The 27,615-nt window shown below is 42.0% G+C and overlaps 1 protein-coding gene across 1 annotated transcript; it reads left to right on the forward strand.

Annotated features, from left to right (window-relative positions):
- Nucleotides 1-17: 17 nt before the first annotated feature.
- On the forward strand, nucleotides 18-27,615 carry ABCG8 (ATP binding cassette subfamily G member 8). Its single transcript, XM_069768608.1, has 13 exons — nucleotides 18-204; nucleotides 3,075-3,179; nucleotides 3,493-3,643; nucleotides 4,090-4,328; nucleotides 4,992-5,124; nucleotides 5,572-5,841; nucleotides 8,089-8,251; nucleotides 8,881-8,982; nucleotides 10,893-11,092; nucleotides 13,701-13,777; nucleotides 15,540-15,807; nucleotides 17,067-17,194; nucleotides 25,756-27,615. Exons 1-13 carry the CDS (start codon nucleotides 145-147, stop codon nucleotides 25,891-25,893), a joined length of 2,034 nt encoding a protein of 677 aa, XP_069624709.1. The 5' UTR covers nucleotides 18-144; the 3' UTR covers nucleotides 25,894-27,615.

A 27,615-nucleotide genomic window follows, 5' to 3' on the forward strand; every position in this document is an offset into this window, starting at 1 on the left:
AGGAGAGGGTGTGTGTGACTATAATAGAGCTCAGATGATCTTCTGTGCGGCTGTCAGAGCAAAGAGGTTCTGCAGAGGAAGCTGAGCAGACTTTCTGAAGAACCATATTACTGCAGACTGCATGTCAGATTACCGGGGTCCAAGATGGATGAGAGCGGTGGCATCGAATTGCTAAAAAGACAAAGGCGATTTCCTTCTGTAAAAGTAAGAACATAGTGATCATATATAATAAAAATTTTTTTCTATATTACAGGGTCGGTCATTGATACCAAGCATAAATTATACAAAATTAGTTTGGATACTATAAACTGTGGAAATATGTTACTGATGTAATGGGTATTATTAATAGTCAAAATAATAATAATAATGTATTATTTTATTGTTATTGTTTTATTATTATTATTATTATTATTATTATTATTATTATATACTTACCTTTTTTTTAATTCACTTTTCTATTGTTGCATGCAGAAGACATAACTTTTCCTTTATTATTTTGGCAACATAGTCATGAACACTTGTTTTTTTTTTTTTGGATGAGTTGTATATTGTCCATTTATATCATTTTGGAAGTCATAGAACTTATTAACAAACTTTTATTAACTCTTTATAAGAAAGAATATAAAAAAACAGCAATTCTGCCACTGTTTTTTTGTGTGTGTGTTTTAGTTTTTACATTATTCACCGTTCTGCATGAATAAACTTTATTTTGTGGGTCAGCATGAATGTGGCGATAGTTTATATATTTTTTATTTTGTACTATTAATACACTGTTTGAAAAGAAAAAAAATGTTTTTGAAGGTGCCATTTTCTGATATCCTTAAGTTTCACAATTTTCCGTCAGGGGAGCCTCATGAAGGATTATGTTTACATGACAAGATATATTTTTCTTTTCTGCCATGTTGTCATAAGTGACTTTTTTAATCACTTTTCATTAACTCTTTGGGAGACGAAAAGAACAAAAAAAACCAGCAATTCTATATTTTTTTAAACACCATTCAGTATAATTATCATATTATTTTTATTCTGTGGGCTGACCTGATCACTTCAATACAAAATGTATAACTTTTTTATGTTTTGCTACACTTTCAAAATAAATTACTTAAAAAAAATCCTTTTTTTTAATTACTGTATATTTTTTTGGCCATAGATGGAGCTACGTGAGGGCTTATTTTGTTGTGGGACAAGCTGTAGTTTGATGCCCATCTTATATCCTTTTATTTTTTACTACTTTTTAGCAAGAAAATGACTTTAAAAAAAAATCACTTTTTTTTAGAGTCATTATATTGTAAAAGGCCCTTTTTTTGTGTAATGAGGTGACATTTTTATTGGCACCATTTTAGAATACATGTGACTTTTTGATCACTTTTGATTTAATTTTTGAGACAAGATAAACAATAATGGCAATTATGACATAGGTTTTAATAATCTTTTTAACTGCATCCACCTTATTGGATGTCAATTGATGCAGTTTTATTGGGTTGTTATGAACACGATGATACCAATAATATGAGATTTTTTGATTTACAGCACTTAAAATGTTTTTCTTCACTCTCTTTTTACAGTAGTTATTAGACTCACAAAGTGACTTGGACCTGTGATTCTTAGATTGCATTGATAATACTCGGTACTACTTGTGTACTACAGTGCATTATCTTCCTTGTCAGTGTTTGAACGACAGATAGCCTATCGGGCTCTTCCCCCAGCGACATCTGATTGGCTGAGAGATATGGCAGACCCATCGGCACCCCACTACCATGCTATTGAGGTGCTCATTGGCTGACAGAGGGATCCATCTCCCTTTGTCCAATTCTTCACAGTAGTGACAGCAGCATCTGCACTCTTAAAGAAGAGTTACTTCAGCAACTGCAGAGTGATTTCTACATTTCTGTGCTCTACCTGCTGCAGAACCTCATAATACACACCTCAGCTGCTGCAGAACCTCATAATACATATCTCAGCAGCTGCATAACCTAATAATACATACCTCAGCTGCTGCAGAACAGCATCATACACACCTAAGCTGCTGCATAACCTACTAATACCAACCTCAGCTGCTGCAGAACCTTATAATACACCTCAGCTGCTGCAGAACCTCATAATACATATCTCAGCTGCTGCAGAACAGCATCATACACACCTCAGCTGCTGCATAACCTACTAATACCAACCTCAGCTACTGCATAACTTAATACACACCTCAGCTGCTGCATAACTTTATAATACACCTCAGCTGCTGCATAACCTAATACACACCTCAGCTGCTGCAGAACCTCATAATACACCTCAGCTACTGCAGAACTTCATAATACACACCTCAGCTGTTGGAGAACCTCATAATACACATCTCAGCTGCTGCAGAACCTAATAATACACATCTCAGCTGCTGCAGAACATCATCATACACACCTCAGCTGCTGCATAACCTACTAATACAAACCTCAGCTGCTGCACAACCTCATAATACACCTCAGCTACTGCAGAACTTCATAATACACACCTCGTCTGTTGCAGAACCTCATAATACACACCTCAGCTGCTGCAGAACCCTATAATACACCTCAGCTACTGCAGAACTTCATAATACACACCTCAGCTGTTTCAGAACCTCATAATACACATCTCAGCTGCTGCATAACCTAACAATACACACCTCAGCTGCTGCAGAACATAATCATACACCTCAGCTGCTGCATAACCTACTAATACAAACCTCAGCTGCTGCAGAACCTTATAATACACCTCAGCTGCTGCATAACCTAATACACACCTCAGCTGCTGCAGAACCTCATAATACACCTCAGCTACTGCAGAACTTCATAATACACACCTCAGCTGTTGCAGAACCTCATAATACACACTTCAGCTGCTGCAGAACCTCATAATACATCTCAGCTGCTGCAGAACACCATCATACACACCATAGAAAAAATGCCCCTGAAAGTGTCCATATTACTTTAATACAGTTTTATGTTTTGTTTATTATTATTTTATTACTTTTACATGACATTTATTAGTGATTGGAAACTTTATCTGGTTTTCATGATGCAACAACACAACACTCTTTTTTTCAGACTGACGGAAAAGATGATTTATTTGTTCCTGAAGAAGACAACAGTCTATATTTTACATACTCGGGAGCCCCGAACGTGCTGGAGGTGAAAGAGTTATGTTACCAGGTAATCCTCTAGTCTCTTGTTTCTATGGTCCTGACAGTTTGCACAATCTGATTATTATTATTACTATTTGTATTGTTATTATTTACAATGATAATAAATAATAATAATAAATGACTTTTCAAAATACTACTACATTTTTTTTATTAATAATAATTATAACAATGTAACAATATATATATATATAATATATATAATATATATAATAATGTAACAATAATAATATATTATATATATAATATATATATATATAGATATATATATATAGATATATATTAATGTAACAATAATTTTATTTTTATTATCCCTCCCCAAGGTGAATTTAAATTCTCAGATTCCTTGGTATGAGAAGTTGGCAGAATTTAAGATGCCCTGGAAATGGAATGAAGGTGCCCAGACATCAGCCATGATGAACCTAAATTTGAAAGTCACCAGTGGGCAAATGTTGGCAGTCATCGGAAACTCTGGTAGGGCATCTAATACTCATGAATACTCTACAGCAGCATGGAGGGGAGATATCTGCTGAAAAGTAGTTAGTTTCAAGTGGGTTTATGGGGCTTAGACATATTGATGCAAACCAATTTTTAAAGTCCTGGGAAAAAAAGTTTAAAGGGGCGTTCCAATAAACAATGTTTATCAGCATTTATAGTCTGCAAACAAGGTTTATGTGTCCTCACACAGAAGTGGAATTCCAGCAAGATAAATAATACTATTTGACCAAGCAACATTTTGGTAGTAATGCGTATGGTACCTTGGTATTATGGAAGTGATCAGTGATTTTAGGGGAGAATAACTGAGTAATATAACGAGTAGTGAAACATGACAAACTTATATTTTTGTTGGATTCATACGGAATCATCATACTATCTGGATTTTCAGGGAATTCCCTCCACCCTATTGTCTGTCTTTGCAGGTTGTGGAAGGACAACGTTGTTGGACATCATAACGTGTAAAGATGAAGGAGGGAAGATTAAATCGGGGCACGTCCTTATTAATGGGAAGCTGACCACCAAGCATCTGGTAAAGAAGAACGTAGCTCATGTCCGGCAGGATGATCAACTGTTACCGCACCTGACAGTTCGGGAAACGTTGTCATTTATCGCAAAACTCCGACTTCCGAGATCGTATTCAGAACAGCAGCGGCAAAAACGGGTGAAGGAAATATTTATACTGTTTAAGAAATGTAAAAAATGCAAATTGTCTCTTCAGAGAGGAAGAGGACTAGAACTTTGGTGCCATCATTGGAAGTAGCAATCCTAAAAGTCAATATCGACCATCTAATGAGCCACATGACTTAGGATAAAAGCCAAAGCAGAATCTCAATCTCAATTTGCAGACACTGTGTATTGGGGTATTGCCCCTCATCAGTGCAAAGTGTGAGATCTGTTTTGGCTGGGTGAGAAGCGTCTGACCGGGATCCAAGGGACAATGTTCCTTCTTGCGAAGTGTAACATGTCAAGTCTGATATGCCAAAGTGAGGAGACCTTTAAGCCTTCCAATGCTCCTCTGGGAAATATGAAAATTGTCTCTTCAAGAGTTTTGTCCCTTCAAGGAATTGCATATTTCCAAGAGTAGCATTGCAAGGCTTAAAAGTCTCCTCATTTAGGCATGTCATTCTTCACAAGGAGAAATGTTGCCCTTGAGAAATGTTAACGAGACAGACAGACAGGTACGTTGATAGACTGATATTAGAAACACACATAGATAGGTAGACACAGTAGATAGACAAACATAGAGATAGATAGACAGACACATAGATTTTGACTATTTTGCTCAGATTATTTTTATTGAGATTATCATTTTTTTCAAAAAAAGGTTGAAGATGTCATAGCAGAACTTCGGTTACGACAATGTGCAAACACGAAAGTAGGAAATGCATACACACGGGGAGTATCTGGTGGAGAAAGGAGAAGAGTGAGCATTGCTGTACAGCTTCTGTGGAACCCAGGTAAGATGCCTGATGGTATCCTCTATATAATAGAAGAATAGTACTGCACGATAGACAGAGAAAGCCAGACAGATAGATACAAATTTTGGACAGTTTGGCTTCTACAGCATCTATGGTCCAGTGTTATTGTCTGACAGAAGGGTATTACAAGCTTTTTTCCTAAACCATCTTTTAAGCAGATTTATGGCCAATTGAAAATTCAGCTTTGTTGCGGTATTACATCAACTCAAATTATTCAGTAGAAGAGTTACAGACTGGTAACAGCCATCAGCTGAGCTCACTGATGGATCCACTGTTAACGCATTCTGCAGTCTGCTATGCACAGTGATACATAGAGGAAGCAAGCGGTCTAAAATGTTTAATCAAATCTTATTGCAAATATGCATAATATAAAGTGTGTAACTATCTAGAACTCGTCTACTATCAGTCTACTCTTTATTTGTGTAGGCATTCTGATACTTGATGAGCCCACCTCTGGGCTGGATAGCTTTACAGCCCATAACCTTGTGATAACCTTGTCTCGTCTGGCTCGGGGAAATCGAATGGTTCTATTGTCCATCCACCAGCCTAGATCCGACATATTCCAGCTCTTCGATTTAGTCCTTCTGTTATCATCTGGAGCCACTATCTACTCTGGAACAGCAAAAGACATGGTTCAGTACTTCTCCTCCATAGGGCATCCCTGCCCCCGATATAGTAACCCTGCAGATTTTTATGGTAAGCTATTTAAATTACGATCTTAATTAAATATGTGAAAAATTTATATTTGCTCTAATCCAAACAGATCAACTTTCAATGTATTGAGCTAAACTAGAGCATACGGTATGTCTACTCATGGTCATTGCAATCCAGATCTATTCTGTATGCATAAACAGATATGGCTCACAGGCCACGCCCCCATGACATCACTATACAAAGCACAATGCTCTGTGTGCTGCAGGCTGAGCCCCGCCTCCTGCATACAGGGCTGTGCTCAACTGATTGGCTGTGCTCCATTCAAAGCACAGACAGGAAATCTCTGTACTCTGTGCTTTGAATGGACTGTAGCAGGAAGTAAGAGCTGGAGGACACATGACCACATGTGACAGCTCAGAAACACAACAGAATTTTAATAGCAAGTAAATTGTGAAGTTTCTCAACTTTTCATAGGCTTTACAATGATTTAACAATCTGTGTGCCCAGAAAACCACCTTTTTTTTGCTGAACATATGCTAATGTGGGGGTGAAGATAAACTTGTATTTTTTATTTTTATTTTTTTAAAGCAACAACACGATTTTGTAATAATGTGTTGGAAGATGTGTATTCTATATACAGTATATCTCTATGTGTACCTTCACCACATATTGGAAAGTAAAGATTTGACATAAAGACATTTTTTTTAAAGAGGTTGTCCACTACTTTTACATTGATGGCCTTTCCTTAGGATAGGTCATCAATGTCTGATCGGCCAGGGTCTGACACTTGACAACCCCCCCTCGATTAGCTGTTATCAGTGTCGAAGGCCTCCAGCCGGAAGTACTCACTTGCGGAGCTGGTTGATCAGACATTGATGACCTATCCTAAGCATAGGCCATCAATGTAAAAGTAGCGGACAACCTCTTTAAAGCTGATAGTATTTAGAAAAAAATCATTGATGTTATTTGCTACAAGTCACCCTGGCATTCCTACAATAGGCCCACCGCTACACTGATGCTGCCACCATGTGCCAGTCTTTGCACTGGTTGCCCATCCGCTACAGAATCCAATATAAACTTATCACTCTAACACACAAAGTTCTCCACAGTTCTGCACCTCTCTACATCTCCGTCTACCACTTTATCCGTCCTCTCTGTTCCAATAATAACCTAAGACTAATATCCTTTATAATCTGAACTTCCCACTTCCATCTTTAGGACTTCTTTCCTGCTGTACCAATTTTCTGGAATGCGCTACCCCGGACAATCAGATGTATTCCCAGTAACTATAATTTCATGCATGCCCTAAAAATACAGATCCTGGCTGTTGACTGGTTCAGGCAGCATTTTTTGAATGCGCTATTTATTATACTGATGGCTGGACCTTACAAGACGAGCACTTAATTTTGTACCTTTTGTGTTACACCTATTTTCTCATAAATTGTAATCTTGTGAGCCGGGCCCTCACTCGTATTGGAGTGTGTTCAGCTCTCTATTGTTCTGTTATGTCTTTATTATGTCTTTATTATTATGTGCTGAAGATTTCGAAAGAAGCCATAAATCAATCTTCTCCATGACACCCATGCTGCTGTTACATTGTACTTTGTGCTCGATATATAAATCATATGACAGGTCACTGCTCCCCTCAAGATCAGATCACTTTTCTCCTGCTGCTTTTACTAATAATTTGATTGGCAACATGAATTAGATACAGCTCTGGCAAAAATTAAGAGACCACCACATCAAAACCCTGTCATGGGCAGCCCAATCTCCAGACCTGAACCCCATTGAAAACCTCTGGAATGTAATCAAGAGGATGATGGATAGTCACAAGACATCAAACAGAGAAGAACTGCTTACATTTGTGCGCCAGGAGCAGTGTGAAAGACTGGTGGAAAGCATGCCAAGACGCATGAAAGCTGGGATTAAAAATCATGGTTATTCCACAAAATATTGATTTCTGAACTCTTCCTGGGTTAAAACATTAGTATTGTTGTTTCTAAATGATTATGAACTTGTTTTCTTTGCATTATTTGAGGTCTGAAAGCACTGAGTTTCTTTAAAATTTGGACCATTTCTCCTTTTCAGAAAAAAATTACAAAATTTATCGCTTGGAAATTCGGAGACATGTTGTCAGAAGTTTATAGAATAAAAGAACAATTTACATTTTACTCAAAAATATACTTATAAACAGAAAAATCAGACAAACTGAACATTTTGCAGTGGTCTCTTCATTTTTGCCAGAGCTGTAGACTCTCTGGATAAAGCATTTATTCTCTTTCTTGTCAGTGGATCTCACCAGCATCAACTATCGAAGCAAAGAGGAGGAAATGGAAACCTTGGAGAGGACAAAGTCGCTAGCGGAGATTTTCTGGGATAAAGTAAAAAACTTTGATGATTTCCTTTGGAAAGTTAATGACGGGAATAGGGAACTTCCAACCAGCGAGACAAGGTACGTGTCTACAGATATACTAGATGACAGACCTTGTTTGTTTCTACACATTTGTTCTGTCACATTGCGTTTTTCCACCCGTTCGTTGGTTCTGTTGTGGATTACGTCCGAACGCCCCGCTAAACGGGATTTGGGCCATAGACTATAATGGGGCTGACAGAGGGAACATGCGCTCGGACGTGCATAATTTGTGACGAAAGAAACTGCAGGAGAAATAAGCGCAAAATAGGGTCTTATCCGGTGCGTTTTCAAGATATATATATTTCAGATGGTGCTCACCTGGTGCTGCTTTCATCGAGGCATGAAAATACGACAGATTATCAGCTGCAGCAGATCCACGGGCCAGCAAGTGACCAAACCAGGAAGGATATAATAAATTAGGAATCTAGACGTTTAAAATATAGATGATGGTGGTTTATTCTCAACACATTTCAAAATCCATACAACTTCTTCCTCAGGAGACAGCCACATGTATCATGTATTCTGTTGCATAAAAAATCCACCTTGGAGAAATAATATATATATATATATATATATATATATATATATATATATATATATATATATATCATAATAAGGAATCAACGTCATATTGTTCAATTCTCCCTCTTTTTTTTTCATATTGTCAGTATTAATATGCCAGCTACTCCTCTGGAAAAGGCAATCAAGATAGATGCAAATGAAGTAGATGAGCTGCCTAAAGGTCTTCATCAATTTGCAGTATTATTAAAGTAAGTTCTGCTAATGATAAATCTACCAATAAATCACAACTTCTCACCTAAAGGGGTATTCCCATCTCAGATCCTAGTAGTAGTATTTTGTAGTTGTAATAATAATAATATTAGCAAATACCTCCAGTTACAAATGTAGTATAGTTCTTCTGATTAGCTATATCGCTTACACCATGTGCAGGCATTGCAGTAGCTTAGGTATCCATGATCTTTGCTATTATCATTGTAGACATTTCACATATGAATACAGTGTAATAGGTTACTTTTCATCAACCCATAAATCATGGACCCCAAGGATAAGCGATTAGCCCTAAAGTAACCCCCAAACGTGGTTGTCTTCTAGAGCAGAGGTCCCCAACTCCAGTCCTCAAGGCCCACCAACAGGTCATGTTTTCAGGATTTCCTTTGCATTGCACAGGTGATGCAATTATTACCTGGGCAAGACTAAGGAAATCCTGAAAACATGACCTGTTGGTGGGCCTTGAGGACTGGAGTTGGGGACCTCTGTTCTAGAAGACAGTTAGAGCGTCCCCAGACACAGGGCCATGACGTTTCGGTACCGGGCCTCTCTGGTTCGGTTCTGAGGCTGTCACGGTGGCTAGATCCGGTCCGCGACCCTGCTAAGGGGCGTCCAATGAAGGTGGTAGTATAGTCTGTCAGGGATTCGTGACGCCGCCTGTGGTATTCGGTCAGGGCGACCGACGCTGCGGTGGGGTCCGCTGGGGTGATGGAATGGCAGCTGGATGGTATACCTTCCCACAGGTGAAGTATGTCCCCAGGGCTTCCCGGTGAGGTGGATAGTGATGGTGTGAGGTGCAGGCAATAATGAGGACACAGGTTTGCAGTCTATTTGCCTTTTACTGAAGGCTTCAGTACACTCAGTCCAGAGCACGTTCAACAGGGCTATCAGACACCGGCCGGTCCGATGGGCACATCCAGAGTTTCCCTCGCAGATGGAAATCGTTGCCTACCAATAGCGCCTGTGTGTTGTAGTCCTACCCTGCTGAGCATTCGGAATAGTCCTCACAACTGCTGTTCTCTTTCGTTCGTTCTCTACAGCTTCCTTTCTCTCTCTCGTTCTTTGGTTCCAGATGTTACTAGTTTCTAACGTCCCCCAGATATGTTATGGCTAGGACGCCACCCGTTTGATGGGAAGGCTTGGAGGTCTTCCGGGACCCTAGAGACGCCCCTCTCCCAATGTTGCCCCCTATGTCTTCGTAGGTGTAGAAGGTAGACAGCCAACCTATAATTGACTGTCCAAAGGAATTTGAAGTAATGCGTGAAGTCAGTTACTCCTACGGTGATCCGGCCACCGACTATGCGCCTCAGTAAGATGTTGCCTTCTTCTCTCGGCACGACTCTTACTGGCTCTCCTTTGTGCTGATCTCGTTTACACTGTTCCACAATATTCTTCCCCTCTTGTCTCTTCCTTAGGATACCGCCGCAAGGTGTGCAGGTGCGGTTCCGTAATGTTCTGTTCTGTCGCTAGGCACCTGCCAGGTTCCCACGTCTGACAGGGATCCCCCTGTGTCTTCTCCCCGCAACACCCCCTGCCACGGGATGTTGCCTGGTTCCAACCCAGTCAGCTTCTGACTAACTTCCTCCCCAGCCCCTAGTTTTACCAGTGTGAGGAGTGGCCCAATAAATAAAGCCTTTTGCTCCCCCTAGTGGCCAGAGTGTGAAGTGTAATGTGTTCTGGTGATACCTGGTCAGGAGAACTCTTTAGTGCCATCGGACGTACCGCTACTCGCCTTGGGGCCATACTGCAACGACCAGGTCTCTGGGGCGCTGCACATGGTGGTGGCCATTGACATTCTTGATATTAATGCGTATAGCAATGTAATAAAATAGCTCCACCAGTCTGTATACTGAGTAATAATAAAAGTATTGGGGTTGTCTGTTTTCCTCAGCCGCCATGTATCTAATGACTTCCGGGATCTCACCACTTTACTAATCCATGGCATTGAAGCCGTATTAATGGCGCTGTTAATTGGATTCTTATACTATGGGCAAGGAAAAAACGGGCTCTCTATACAAGACACAATTGCCTTACTTTTCATGAAAGGGTCACTAACTCCTTTTGCCGTTGTCCTAGATGTGGTTGCCAAATGTAAGTACTTTACTTTTTTCTTTTTTTTGTTGTTATCTCTATTTATATACTCATAGATCAAGATTTACATAGTTTTTTTAACATTTCTTTTATCATAATACTTTAAAATTATTTTTTAATTTGCTTTATTCCTTGATATGTACTACTTATCTGTTGGCTGCTGGGTCCTGGCACTCCCACCAGTCACTCGGGCCAAGGAGCAAAATCGACTAGATTATGCTTGTGCATGAGCAGAAAAGTGCAATAGCTCAAAAGTCCATGGGTCAGTATACGGCCCTGGCTGCACTTAGCACAGGGTTGTATACTTGATTTTTTTTTATTTTTTCTTGACAGCTTATAAACAAAAATTCACGGACAGCTGTTGGAGAGGACAGGGAGCTCTTGACAATGATGCTTCTTAGATTTGGGGGCAATGGACACATTGGAATACCATGGTGAACCATTAAAATTACATCTGAAGTACTGTATTTCTACAATCCATAATTCAGATACCTTATCTGCATTCACTGTAAACTGTAAAATGATTATAATTACAGTGATACAAATCTTTACAAGTTTCTCCAGCCTCAAAAAAATCATGAACACGTCAATCTTTTTTGTTACTGATATGGGAAAAAAAAGTACCGTATTTTTCGGACTATAAGACGCACCGGACCATAAGACGCACCCCAAATTTGGGGTGAAAATTGCAGAAAAAAAGATTTTTTATAACATGGGGGTCCGTCTTATTGTCCGAATTTACAGTATCTTATGGGGGTGGCAGAGCAGGGTCACAGGAGGCAAGGTGGGGTGATGCTGGGATGAGGAGGTGCTGGGATGACAAGGTGCTGGGATGAGAAGGTGCTGGGATGAGAAGGTGCTGGGATGAGGAGGTGCTGGGATGAGGAGGTGCTGGGATCAGGAGGTGCTGGGATGAGAAGGTGCTGGGATCAGGAGGTGCTGGGATCAGGAGGTGCTGGGATCAGGAGGTGCTGGGATCAGGAGGTGCTGGGATGAGAAGGTGCTGGGATCAGGAGGTGCTGGGATCAGGAGGTGCTGGGATCAGGAGGTGCAGTGAGAGGTATGGCGTGAGAGGGGTCCCTGGCGTACCAGCAGAGCCGGGTGAATCCTCTTGTTATCGGTGTGCAGATGAAGCGCTCTGCTCCCGGGGCTTCAGGAAAATGGCCGCGGGAGGCCGCGCGTGCGCAGATGGAGATTGCGGCGGCCATTTTCCTGAAGCCCCGGGAAGCAGAGCGCTCCATCTGCGCACGCGCGGCCTCCGGAAAATGGCCGCCACCACCGATAACAAGAGGATTCACCCGGCTCTGCTGCATACCGGGCCTGCTGCATCACCATACCGGGGAAAGGGACCCCGCTTACTGCGCCTCCTCTGCCGCCACACCCCCGCAACCGCACCTCTGCCACCGGACCTCTGCCACCGCACCTCTGCCACCTAGGTAAGCCTGCATTGCGACTATTAGACGCACCCCCCAATTTCCCCCCTTTTTTGGGGGGGAAAAAGTGCGTCTTTTAGTCCGAAAAATACGGTACCTTATTTTTATAGACTGTCCAGGAATTTCAGATCGGCAGTCAACCCTAACTTGGGCAAAAGTTGATATTAATGTCCAGAAAAATATTTAGAATTGAGAGTCCTCAGTGGTTGATACCTTTTAATGGCTAACTGAAAAGGTGGTAACAAATTGCAAGCTTTCCAGACTAAACAGGTCTCTTCATCAGGCAAAGACTAAAACAAATTCTGAAGAATCACATATTTATGCACAACATAGAGAAAAAAAAAGGGGGAAAACCATGGATAAGACAGGTGACATGAAGCAGAATTATCATGAGTGATAAACAGTTATGTCCATAAATATTGGACCAGTTCTTAGATAAGGAAAGTTTTATTGTCCTCTCATTAGGGTCTCTGTTGTGATGACCCCTCATAGTATGAGGAGCAAGTTCCTTAGTTGATGTAAAAAGACATAAATCTGTGTGACACATTCATTCCTGCATTAAGACTGTCAAAGGTCATCATCAGTTTATATTCCCAGACTCTTCTGTCTCTCTGAGATTTGAAGCCACCTTTTAACACAAGTAATTTCATGTCCATAATGTTATGATTTGGGAGACAGAAATGTATTGCCACAGGTAGATCCATTCTTTTTTCTCTTATTGTATGGCGATGAGAGTTCATCCTTGTTCTCAGTTTCTGCCCTGTCTCCCCTACATACAGACCCCCAGTTGGACATTTAGTACAAATAATTTGGTTCACCACATTAGAAGTGACGCAGCTGAGAGTACCTGGTATCTTGTAGTCCTGATGTGAATTGGGGATCTTTATCTTGTTCGTGATCATTATAAATGGACAGGTTTTACATTTTTTCTGGTTGCAAGGAAAGGTGCCTGCAGCTGTTGGAGAGGACAGGGAGCTCTTGACAATGATGCTTCTTAGATTTGGGGGCAAATCCAGAATGGGAGGAGATTAAAATGAATAAAATACAACACAGGCTTTGAGATTGGATATTGAAATTAAAATGGTCTTACACTTTATAGATAAAAAGACAAAAACATTCAGAATATTTACTAATTAAAAACACATTTTGCTTCAATGTAAATAATTTTATTTCAGGTCATTCAGAGAGAGCGATGCTTTTCCATGAATTGGAAGATGGATTGTATTCTGTTACCCCATATTTTTTTGCCAAGGTAATTTTATCATTAAAGGAGGTATATAAGAGATATCTTCCCTATTAGCCTGATCTTCACTTAGTACCATATTTTTCGGACTATAAGATGCATCGGGCCATAAGACGAACCTAGGTTTTAGAGAAAAAAACTGAGAAAAAATTTGGTCAATTCTAATATCCCCTATCCTGGTATATATGGTCCCCTCATCCCCATCCTTGTATGCATGGCCCCCTCATCCCTATCCTGGTATGCATGGCCCCCTCATCCCTCTCCTGGTATGCATGGCTCCCTCATCCCTATCCTGGTATGCTTCCCCCCTCATCCCTCTCCTGGTATGCATGGCCCCCTCATCCCTATCCTGGTATACATGGCCCCCTCATCCCTATCCTGGTATACATGGCCCCCTCATCCCTCTCCTGGTATGCATGGCCCCCTCATCCCTATCCTGGTATGCATGGCCCCCTCATCCCTCTCCTGGTATGCATGGCCCCCTCATCCCTCTCCTGGTATGCATGTCCCCTATCCCTATCCTGGTATGCATGGCCCCCTCATTCCTATCCTGGTATGCATGGCCTCCTCATCCCTATCTTGTTATGCATAGCCTCCTCAACCCCATCCTGCTATGCATGGTCCCTTATCCCTAGTCTGGTAGGTATGTCCCTCTTATCCATAGCCTGGTAGGCATGCCCCCCTCATCCGTATCCTGGTAGGCATTGTCCCTCTCATCCCTTTCCTGTTATGCATGACCTCCTCAACCCTATCCCGGTATGCATGGCCTCCTCATCCCTATCCTGGTATACATGTTCTCCTCATCCCTATTCTGGCAGGCATGGCCCTCTCATGCCTAGCCTAGTAGGCATGGCTGCCTTATCCCTAGTCTGATACTCATGGACCCCTCATTCCTGTCCTGGTATGCAGGATCCCCATCTCCATCCTGGTATGCATGGCCTCATCCTTATTCTGGTATGATTGGCCCTCATCCTCATCCTGGTATGTATGGCCCCCATAAGAAAAACATAAAGAAAACATAAGCCATTATACTTACCTTCTTGCGCTCCCTCGCAGCGTCTTGTTACGATGCCAGCAGCTGATTTATGCTTGTAAACAGCACGTGGCAGTGACATTATGCGCTGCTTACAAGCAGTATACAGCTGCCGGAATACTCACTGCTCTCTATGCCAGGAGTATGTGCGTGGAGAGCAATGAAAATTAATTGCGCTTTAATAGGGAACACGCTGTTAGTTGCAGCCACTGGCTTCCTGCACCTGTGGGCTTTTGCATGTCCCCACTACTAAAGGGAATGAATATTCACTGCATTCCACGCCTAGGAGAGTGGCGAGAAACTTCTAGGCCACATGCTACTGAACGCTTGTTATTAGTTTCATAGTGGGCCAAAAAAATGTTTTTTACTTTTGTCATAGGTCCATTAGTGTTACCCTATCATGGGAATAATGTTCTATTTGCAGATCTATTCATGTGCGTAATGTCAGCAGACGTGGGTGCAGCCATTGTTAATGGTAGAAGCATTAATTCTAAATATATACTTTATCTAGTGATCTACTTTGTCTTAGTATCTGAAGATCTATTCTTGGGCTTCTGGGCTTGTCCAGTCTTATCATATAGGTATTGTGTGGTACTACTACTCTAACGCCAGTGTTCCTACCCACCACATTTTCAGGATGTGAAAATTAATGTGGATTTCCTATTCTGAATCCAATTGAAATCAAATTATAAGAAAGGATATGACCATATTTAATTCAATTTTTATTTTTCTTGTCAGGTCATCGGAGAGCTCCCAGAACACATCGCTTTTGTAGTTTTCTATAGCGTTCCTATATATTGGCTGGCAAATCTAAACCCCGGGGTGGATAGTTTCTTCTTAAACTTCTTGCTGATGTGGCTTGTGGTTTATTGTAGCCGTTGCATGGCTTTGTGGATGTCGGCACTGCTACCTACATTACAGATCTCTTCTTTCATGAGTAACGCCATCTATACAGCTGCCTATCTGACCGGGGGATTCATCATCAGGCTGGATACTCTTTGGGAAGGTAGGTTTATAAAGGAGAAGATATGTACAGAACTCATTATTTTAGTATTACAATTGAAGATAACACGACACAATGTGTTGACACGTTCATAATATTCTAGTTTCAGCAAATAAAGATTATGACAGATCTTAAGATCTTTGCTTGTAGTTATTGAATGGGTTATTGAATCCCATCAATCAGTTGATTAGTGAGCGTTATACCCCTTTAACAGCTACGGTTCTCTACATTTGCAGTAGCTGGGCTTCAGACGGTAGATCTTTGTGGCTAAGTCCCATTCTAGTGAAGAGACTCGGCTTCAATTCCAAACACTCCCACCACCTAAAGTATGAAGCCTTTCTTGGTAGAAATGATCGGGATAGAGCGGCTTTTCAGGTAGCAGATTGGTGGAGTTGCCAAGCGTTAGACCCCCCACTGCTCCGATAGTGATGGCTTAAGAAATAGCCATGAATATTGTAGTCTTAGAAAACACCATCAACATAGGACTCAGATCCCCATTTATCAAGACTGGCATTATTGATGAAAGAATTGCTGGAGTAAGATGCGCTAAGTTCATCAGTGAATTGAGCTGCCTCAGCGCCAAAGCCTGAAATCTACCCCATTCAGGAACTAAATTATATTTCTATATTAATTTATAACATTTTTTGTTGCATACATTTTAATGAATTTGTAACTTGTGCTTGGTCTCATCCCTCCTTGCTAAACTACTGTCACTTTTCAAAAAGTTGGTGGAGTTGGTAGGAGGCGGTGAAAAACGGCAACATTTGCAAAAATGTTTGCGCAACTTCAAGTTGTGGAAACATTTTTCATCCTTTCAAACATTATTAATCCCGAATTCTGTCAAAAACTGTTTGATAAATTGGGACCTAAAGCTCCACGGCAAAATGGAAGCGCCCGCGAATTATGGTTAAATTGCGGAATTACTGTGAATCATGCATTTACAAAATTGTTTATTTCAATGGGGTGAAGGGACTACCGACAGGCGCAGGCACCTTTGCCACAGGAACAAAGGATCAGATTATTTAAAATCCAAATGTCCATCTCTTTCCTCAATGGGGAAGGAAGGAAGAATGGAATCAAAGAACTATGCTGGCACTATTGACTTTAACGTGATGTGCACTTATGCCAACATTTGACCACAGAGGAGTAATGACATCTATAAAAAAATGAAATGCAAACATTGAATTAATTTATATCATTGCAAAAACTAAGATAACATAAATATATAAAACTTATATAACTATGCTATTTTTTTTTGACAGTCCCATTTTGGATCTCCTTCGTCTCTTTTCTCCGTTGGGGTTTTGCAGGACTCATGCAAGTTCAGTTTACAGATATGACATATCAAATCGAAGTCCGAAACTTTACAATCAATATTCCTGGAGAATTGGTAAGACTTCAGCGTAGTCCCAGTTTTAATAAAATGACTCATTGGCTCTAACATATATAAACTGTGCCCAAGTTGGCGGCATGAACACCTGAGCTCAGTGATTGTCTGCAGCGCTGACAATAACAGACACCATGAGCAGCAGTGGAGACTCATGCTGGAGCTGGGGAGGGTGGGTAAAGAAAAGGTTTTTTTTTTTCTTAAAAAACTGAAGCCGAGGGACAGGAATTTTACAAAATTGGAAAACCTGTTTAATATTGACAATGCATACAGCAAAGTGCTGATGTCAGAAGGATCCTCGGCTATGGTGTCTACAGAACAATTTATAGAATCTTCTTCTGTACACCTCTCAGAACCTCCAGAAGATCTGGGAGAAGTATTTTGAGAAGCGAACAATCTATAAGTAGTGCCTCTGAAACTGATATTAAAAAATAATACACATGAAAAACACAGCGGTGCTGTACTGGTGAAGAGGGAGGTATGCAAGGGGACGAGGCCAAAATCTCCTTGTGATTTCAGGAATAAGTGCGAAATGTAACTGGACATGGAAGAATGTTCTTCCACTGTTAGACAAGATCCTCTTTCTTTGTTTCCCAACCACTTGAGACAAAAATCTCAGATCATAGTGAAGAACACTTTTTTTTTCCAGAAAAAGGGTTTAAGTGTTGGAATGTGTGTTTGTATCCACCTCTTTTACATACGGAACTTGCAGTCTTATCTGCAAACCTCATTTTATAGAGCAGGAGGAGCTGGGCAGATTAACATATATACACATACAGTACAGACCAAAAGTTTGGACACACCTTCTCATTTAAAGATTTTTCAGTATTTTCATGACTATGAAAATTGTACATTCACACTGAAGGCTTCAAAACTATGAATTAACACATGTGGAATTATATACTTAACAAAAAAGTGTGAAACAACTGAAAATATGCCTTATATTCTAGGTTCTTCAAAGTAGCCACCTTTTGCTTTGATGACTGCTTTGCACACTCTTGGCATTCTCTTGATGAGCTTCAAGAGGTAGTCACCGGAAATGGTTTTCACTTCACAGGTGTGCCCTGTCAGGTTTAATAAGTGGGATTTCTTGCCTTATAAATGGGGTTAGGACCATCTGTTGTGTTGTGCAGAAGTCTGGTGGATACACAGCTGATAGTCCTACTGAATAGACTGTTAGAATTTGTATTATGGCAAGAAAAAAGCAGCTAAGTAAAGAAAAACGAGTGGCCATCATTACTTTAAGAAATGAAGGTCAGTCAGTCCGAAAAATTGGGAAAACTTTGAAAGTGTCCCCAAGTGCAGTGGCAAAAACCATCAAGCACTACAAAGAAACTGGCTCACATGAGGACTGCCCCAGGAAAGAAAGACCAAGAGTCAGCTCTGCTTCTGAGGATAAGTTTATCCGAGTCACCAGCCTCAGAAATCGCAGGTTAACAGGAGTTAAGATTAGAGACCAGGTCAATGCCACACAGAGTTCTAGCAGCAGACACATCTCTACAACAACTGTTAAGAGGAGACTTTGTGCAGCAGGCCTTCATGGTAAAATAGCTGCTAGGAAACCTCTGCTGAGGACAGGCAACAAGCAGAAGAGACTTGTTTGGGCCAAAGAAGACAAAGAATGGATATTAGACCAGTGGAAATCTGTGCTTTGGTCTGATGAGTCCAAATTTGAGATCTTTGGTTCCAACCACCGTGTCTTTGTGCGACACAGAAAAGGTGAACGGATGGACTCTACATGCCTGGTTCCCACCGTGAAGCATGGAGGAGGAGGTGTGATGGTGTGGGGGTGCTTTGCTGGTGACACTTTGGGGGATTTATTCAAAATTTAAGGCTTACTAAACCAGCATGGCTACCACAGCATCTACAGTCACCAGACCTGAACCCAGGTGAGCTGGACTGCAGAATGAAGGCAAAAGGGCCAACAAGTGCTAAGCATCTCTGGTAACTCCTTCAAGATTGTTGGAAGACCATTCTCGGTGACTACCTCTTGAAGCTCATCAAGAGAATGCCAAGAGTGTGCAATGCAGTCATCAAAGCAAAAGGTGGCTACTTTGAAGAACCTAGAATATAAGACATAATTTAAGTTGTTTCATACTTTTTTGTAAAGTATTTAATTCCACATGTGTTAATTCATAGTTTTGAAGCCTTCAGTGAGAATGTACAATTTTCATAGTCATGAAAGTACTGTATGTATATATATGTATATATATATACACACATAGACACACACACATATGTACACATACACTGACGAGCAAGAGGGTAACAATGTATTTTGAACTTTTGACTTTGAGGCTCCATATTTTGAACGTGAGACTACAATCATTTTATAGACAACTAGATGGTGGCCCAATTCTAACGCATCGGGTATTCCAGAATATGTATGTATGTATATAGCAGCCACATAGTATATAGCACAGGCCACGTAGTATATAGCAGCCACGCAGTATATAACACAGCCACGTAGTATATAACACAGCCCACGTAATGTATAGCACAGGCCACGCAGTATATAACACAGCCCATGCAGTATATAACACAGCCCACGAAGTATATAACACAGCCCACACAGTATATAACACAGCCCATGCAGTATATAACACAGCCCATGCAGTATATAACACAGCCCACACAGTATATAACACAGCCTATGCAGTATATAACACAGCCCACGAAGTATATAACACAGTCCACGCAGTATATAACATAGCCCATGCAGTATATAACACAGCCCACGTAATATATAGCACAGCCCACGCAGTATATAACACAGCCACGCAGTATATAACACAGGGCATGCAGTATATAACATACCACAAGCAGTATATAACACAGCCCACTCAGTATATAACACAGCCCACGCAGTATATAACACCGGCCACGCAGTATATAACACAGGCCACGCAGTATATAACAGTGGCCACGCAGTATATAACAGTGGCCACGCAGTATATAACAGTGGCCACGCAGTATATTACACAACCCATGCAGTATATAACACGGCCCACGTAGTATATAACACGGCCCACGTAGTATATAACACTGCTCACGTAGTATATAGCAGCCACGCAGTATATTACACAGCCCATGTAATATATAGCACAGCCCACGCAGTATATAACACTACCCACGTAGTATATAGCAGCCACGCAGTATATAACACAGTCCACATAGTATATAGCAGTGTGGGCACCATATCCCTGTTAAAAAAAAAAATTTAAATAAAAAATAGTTATATACTCACCCTCCGGCGTCCAGCGAAGCTGTCCCGATGCGCGCACGGCTGCCGCCAGCTTCCATTCCCAGAGATGCATTGCAAAATTACCCAGATGACTTAGCGGTTTCGTGAGACCGCTAAGGCCATGTTCACACGTTGCGGTTTTTACCGCGGAACCGCGGCGATTTTGCCGCTGCGGGTCCGCTGCAGTTTCCATTGCGTTTACAGTAACATGTAAACCCTATGGAAACCGCAAACCACTGTGCACATGCTGCGGGAAAAACCGTGCGGGAACGCAGCGGTTTACAACCCGCAGCATGTCACTTCTTTGTGCAGAATCGCAGCGATTCTGCTCCCATAGGAATGCATTGATCCGCATACTTCCCGCATGGGGCTGTGCCCACCATGCGGGAAGTAATGTGGATAATGTGCAGATGGTACCCGGGGTGGAGGAGAGGAGACTCTCCTCCAGGCTCTGGGAACCATATTTGTGTAAAAAATAAAGAATAAAAATAAAAAATAATGATATACTCACCTCTCAGCGCTGCATGCGGCCATCCGGTCTCAGGTTGCTATGCGAGCAGGACCTGCGGTGATGTCGCGGTCACATGACCGTGACGTCGTGGTCACATGACCGTGACGTCACGAAGGTCCTTCTCGCATAGCATCTTTGGAACCGGACCGCCGCCTGCAGCACCGAGGAGATCGGGACGTCAGAGGGTGAGTATATCATTATTTTTATTATTTTTAACATTACTATTGATGCTGCATATGCAGCATCAATAGTAAAACAAGTGCAGGATTAAACCCGCAGCGGAACCCACAACACAAACCGCGATAAATCTGCAGGGATAACCGCAGCGGGTTTACCCTGCAGATTTATCAAATTCGCTGCGAGAAAACCCGTGGGAGAACCCGCATCCCCCTTCCTACGTGTGCACATAGCCTAAGTCTTCTGGGTACTTTCGCAATGAATCTCTGGGAACGGAAGCTGGCGGCAGCTGCGCGTGCATTGGCGGACGACGGAAGGTGAGAATAGCAGGTTTTTAGGTTTTTTATTATTTTTAACATTAGATTTTTTTTTACTATTGATGCTGCATAGGCAGCATCAATAGTAAAAAGTTGGTCACACAGGGTTAATAGCAGCGTTAACGGAGTGCGTTACACCGCGGCATAACGCAGTCCATTAACGCTGCCATTAACCCTGTGTGAGCACTGACTGGAGGGGAGTATGGAGCGGGCGCCGGGCACTGACTGGACGGAAGTAGGGAGGGACTAATTCTTGGCCGAGCTGTGCCCGTCGCTGATTGGTCACAGCCTGGCGGCCGTGACCAATCAGCGACGCGGGATTTCCGTGACAGACAGACAAACAGACGGAAGTGCCCCTTAGACAATTATATATATATATACAGTGGGGCAAAAAAGTATTTAGTCAGTCAGCAATAGCGCAAGTTCCACCACTTAAAAAGATGAGAGGTGTCTGTAATTTACATCATAGGTAGACCTCAACTATGGGAGACAAACTGAGAAAAAAAAATCCAGAAAATCACATTGTCTGTTTTTTTAACATTTTTTTTGCATATTATGGTGGAAAATAAGTATTTGGTCAGAAACAAACAATCAAGATTTCTGGCTCTCACAGACCTGTAACTTCTTCTTAAAGAGTCTCTTCTTTCCTCCACTCATTACCTGTAGTAATGGCACCTGTTTAAACTTGTTATCAGTATAAAAAGACACCTGTGCACACCCTCAAACAGTCTGACTCCAAACTCCACTATGGTGAAGACCAAAGATCTGTCAAAGGACACCAGAAACAAAATTGTAGCCCTGCACCAGGCTGGGAAGACTGAATCTGCAATAGCCAACCAGCTTGGAGTGAAGAAATCAACAGTGGGAGCAATAATTAGAAAATGGAAGACATACAAGACCACTGATAATCTCCCTCGATCTGGGGCTGCACGCAAAATCCCACCCCGTGGGGTCAGAATGATCACAAGAACGGTGAGCAAAAATCCCAGAACCACGCGGGGGGACCTAGTGAATGAACTGCAGAGAGCTGGGACCAATGTAACAAGGCCTACCATAAGTAACACACTACGCCACCATGGACTCAGATCCTGCAGTGCCAGACGTGTCCCACTGCTTAAGCCAGTACATGTCCGGGCCCGTCTGAAGTTTGCTAGAGAGCATTTGGATGATCCAGAGGAGTTTTGGGAGAATGTCCTATGGTCTGATGAAACCAAACTGGAACTGTTTGGTAGAAACACAACTTGGAGGAAAAAGAATACTGAGTTGCATCCATCAAACACCATACCTAATGTAAAGCATGGTGGTGGAAACATCATGCTTTGGGGCTGTTTCTCTGCAAAGGGGCCAGGACAACTGATCCGGGTACATGAAAGAATGAATGGGGCCATGTATCGTGAGATTTTGAGTGCAAACCTCCTTCCATCAGCAAGGGCATTGAAGATGAAACGTGGCTGGGTCTTTCAACATGACAATGATCCAAAATACACCACCAGGGCAACGAAGGAGTGGCTTCGTAAGAAGCATTTCAAGGTCCTGGAGTGGCCTAGCCAGTCTCCAGATCTCAACCCTATAGAAAACCTTTGGAGGGAGTTGAAAGTCCGTGTTGCCAAGCGAAAAGCCAAAAACATCACTGCTCTACAGGAGATCTGCATGGAGGAATGGGCCAACATACCAACAACAGTGTGTGGCAACCTTGTGAAGACTTACAGAAAACGTTTGACCTCTGTCATTGCCAACAAAGGATATATTACAAAGTATTGAGATGAAATTTTGTTTCTGACCAAATACTTATTTTCCACCATAATATACAAATAAAATGTTAAAAAAACAGACAATGTGATTTTCTGGATTTTTTTTTCTCAGTTTGTCTCCCATAGTTGAGGTCTACCTATGATGTAAATTACAAACGCCTCTCATCTTTTTAAGTGGTGGAACTTGCACTATTGCTGACTGACTAAATACTTTTTTGCCCCACTGTATATAGATTACCGTATATACTCGAGTATAAGCCGAGATTTTCAGCCCAAATTTTTGGGCTGAAAGTGCCCCTCTCGGCTTATACTCGAGTCAAGGTGGGTGGCAGCGTCGGCGGGTGAGGGGGTGAGGGCGCTGAGGTATACTTACCTAGTCCTGGCGATCCTGGCGCTCCCCCTGCCGTCCCACGGTCTTCTGTGCTGCAGCGTCTTCCCCTCTTCAGCGGTCACTTGGACCGCTCATTAAAAAAATGAATAGGCGGCTCCACCTCCCATAGGGGTGGAGCCGCCTATTCATTTCTCTAATCAGCGGTGCCGGTGACCGCTGATAGAGAAAGAGGCTGCGACACCGAAGACCAGGCAGAGGGAGCGTCAGGATCGCTGGGACTAGGTAAGTATGTAATATTCACCTGTCCGCGTTCCAGCCGCCGGGCGTCGCTCCATCTTCCCGGCGCCTCCATCTTCCCGGCGTCTGCGCTCTGACTGTTCAGGTCAGAGGGCGCGATGACGCATATAGTGTGCGCGGCGCCCTCTGCCTGATCAGTCAGAGCAGAGACGCCGGGAAGATGGAGGCGCCGGGACCGGACGCTGGGAGCTGCAAGCAAGAGAGGTGAGTATGTGTTTTGCTTTTTTTTATTGCAGCAGCGGCACAGATTTATGTGGAGCATCTATGGGGAAATATGAATGGTGCAGAGCACTATATGGGGCACAGATATGGGGCACAATGAACGGTGCAGAGCACTGTATATGGGGCACAGCTATGGGGCACAATGAACGGTGCAGAGCACTGTATATGGGGCACAGCTATGGGGCACAATGAACGGTGCAGAGCACTATATGGGGCACAGCTATGGGGCACAATGAACGGTGCAGAGCACTGTATATGGGGCACAGCTATGGGGCACAATGAACGGTGCAGAGCACTATATGGGGCACAGCTATGGGGCACAATGAACGGTGCAGAGCACTGTATATGGGGCACAGCTATGGGGCACAATGAACGGTGCAGAGCACTATATGGGGCACAGCTATGGGGCACAATGAACGGTGCAGAGCACTGTATATGGGGCACAGCTGTGGGGCACAATGAACGGTGCAGAGCACTGTATATGGGGCACAGCTGTGGGGCACAATGAACGGTGCAGAGCACTGTATATGGGGCACAGCTGTGGGGCACAATGAACGGTGCAGAGCACTGTATATGGGGCACAGCTATGGGGCACAATGAACGGTGCAGAGCACTGTATATGGGGCACAGCTATGGGGCACAATGAACGGTGCAGAGCACTGTATATGGGGCACAGCTATGGGGCACAATGAACGGTCCAGAGCACTGTATATGGGGCACAGCTATGGGGCACAATGAACGGTGCAGAGCACTGTATATGGGGCACAGCTATGGGGCACAATGAACGGTGCAGAGCACTGTATATGGGGCACAGCTATGGGGCACAATGAACGGTGCAGAGCACTGTATATGGGGCACAGCTATGGGGCACAATGAACGGTGCAGAGCACTGTATATGGGGCACAGCTATGGGGCACAATGAACGGTGCAGAGCACTGTATATGGGGCACAGCTATGGGGCACAATGAACGGTGCAGAGCACTATATGGGGCACAGCTATGGGACAAAATGAACTGTGCAGAGCATTGTATATGGGGCACAGATATGGGGCAATAATGAACGGTGCCGAGCACAGTATGGGGCACAGCTATGGGACAAAATGAACGGTGCAGAGCACTATATGGGGCACAGCTATGGGGAAATATTAAAGGTGCAGAGCACTATATGGCACAGCTATGGGGAAATAATGATCTATTTTTATTTTTGAAATTCACCGGTAAATGCTGCATTTCCACCCTAGGCTTATACTCGAGTCAATAAGTTTTCCCAGTTTTTTGTGGCAAAATTAGGGGGGTCGGCTTATACTCGGGTCGGCTTATACTCGGGTCGGCTTATACTCGAGTATATACGGTATCTTGACTATCATACATAAATTTGATTTGCGACTATTTAGCAATTTAGCATATGATTAGTTCTGCAGATTCTTGTCATGTCACTGCATCATTACTGTTTTGCTCCTAAAAATTTTGATCCTAATACTTTTTTACTCTTTTGCTTGTCAATATATATATATATATATATATATATATACACATATATATATATATATATATATATATATATATGTATATATATATATATATATATATATATATATATATATAATGTGCACATGTTGGCCCATTCGAGCCCTCTACAAATGGCTAATTAGGATTTTTTTTACAACATTCTTATGTAATCAGTAATGACAATTCCTATCTTATCACTTGCACAGATTATCCAAAGCATGGACTCGGACAAGTATCCACTGTACGCCTCGTTTCTTGTACTCATCGGCATCGTTGCTGGTTTTCTTATATTATATTATATATCACTCCGGTTTGTTAAACAAAAATCAAGTCAAGATTGGTAACGAGAGGACCACCCCTGAGGGCACAGCGGCATTGTTGTATGGTGATACTGTGATGAGTTATGGATTGGCGACTACTCTCATTAACCTCTCTGTCATTCACTGTAATAACTTTTTAAAACATCTGGAAATCGAGGATTTTGGGCGGGGTGTTTCTAATGTTTGAAAAAGTTCAACGAATGCAAAAACTGGAAAACAAAGCAATCCTAATATTGTTATGATTTTAGGCGATGAGGCGATGAGGACAGATAAATAGATAATTGATTCAAGCCACTGCCTGATTGAACTACGGAATATAAGGTTGGGATGCACGTTTACAGATATATTGTGCATTTGCTCAGATCTATGAACTTCGGGCTGATTGGATTTCGGTGATTGGAATTGTTGAATTTCGTTGAGAAACAAGTTTTTTTTTTTGCCGGGCACAAGCAATGGCCAGATGTGGCGCTGTTTTGGAGGAATTCAGCCACTCTTGTTTTTATACTTTCGACCACTTCATTAATTTATGAGAACGTTTCTATTCTAGTAGAACATTCTGGTGTTGGCACAGACTCCTCTTGAAGTCTATAGTTAGCAGGTACATAGTCAAGCTCCCACTAGTCGAAATTATATAATGTTAGAACTATTTAAAACAGAAATCCTAGTAATTCTTAATTTTAACTTATCAACAGTAACTTCCCCAGTGTTAAAAATTCAAAAAAATGCATGCACAATGCAGCGTTTTGTGACGCATGCGTTCATTTTTGCATGATTTTTGGAAAAAACTATCATGCAGCGTCCTCTGCGCCCTGACAGTTGCGCCAAAATGACGCATGCGTCACAAAACGCAAGACAACGCATGTCCATGTGCCCCCCATGTTAAATATAGGGACGCATGACGCATGCGTCGCCGCGGCTGCGCCCGACGCTGCCCCACAAAACGCTAATGTGAACGTAGCCTTACCGATCTCTAAATAGCCATAGATTCAACAAATGTATTATTAAACAATTGTGTATTAAAAGAAAAAAAATCAAAGAAACAATACTCACTTCTCCGATCCCCAGCCGCTCTTGTTACAGTGCTGCCTATTTTTCCCTCTGGTCTCTGCTTCATGCTGCTGTGATGATGTCAAATACACAAGGTCATGTGACCGCTGCAGTCAATCACTCACTGAAATGGGTCACCGCTGCAGTCAGTGATAAGCTAAACAGTAATTTCCTATGTGTTGAGACGGACCAGTAAGTAAAGAACGGCGGGAGACAATTAGAATGGGAGCTTCAAGAAATTGTGAGCCTCTTAAAGTGAAAAATTGCCAACTTGACAAAACCTTTAAGCTTTTATGTTATATTTAGTAGTGCCAGAATTTTAGAAATTACATCTGTGCAAACACAACCTGCATTTTTTTTTTGCTATAACAATTCGCTATAACAATGTCGGAACTAAAGGTGCTATGGTGCAAAACGATGGAAATGTTTGATTTGTCAATGTCTTTTTAGATTAAATTACGGTAGTTAGCAAAAAAAAAGTTAATAAAATCGTAAAATGATTGCTTCTCCGTATTTTCAAATGCAAAATATTATTTTTTAACAAACATTTTCAATTCTAATTTGTTAATGTTGAATTTATAATGAAGAAATGTGTGTATGTAGCTAAATAATTTAAGTTTACAAGCGTCTTATCAGCCCCCGGAGGGCTGTTTGTTGCTGGTCAACAGTTCATAATAAAAAAATATGGTTTTTCAAAAA

Source organism: Ranitomeya imitator, chromosome 5, assembly GCF_032444005.1.
Source record: "Ranitomeya imitator isolate aRanImi1 chromosome 5, aRanImi1.pri, whole genome shotgun sequence".
In the NCBI taxonomy this organism is placed as follows: domain Eukaryota; kingdom Metazoa; phylum Chordata; class Amphibia; order Anura; family Dendrobatidae; genus Ranitomeya; species Ranitomeya imitator.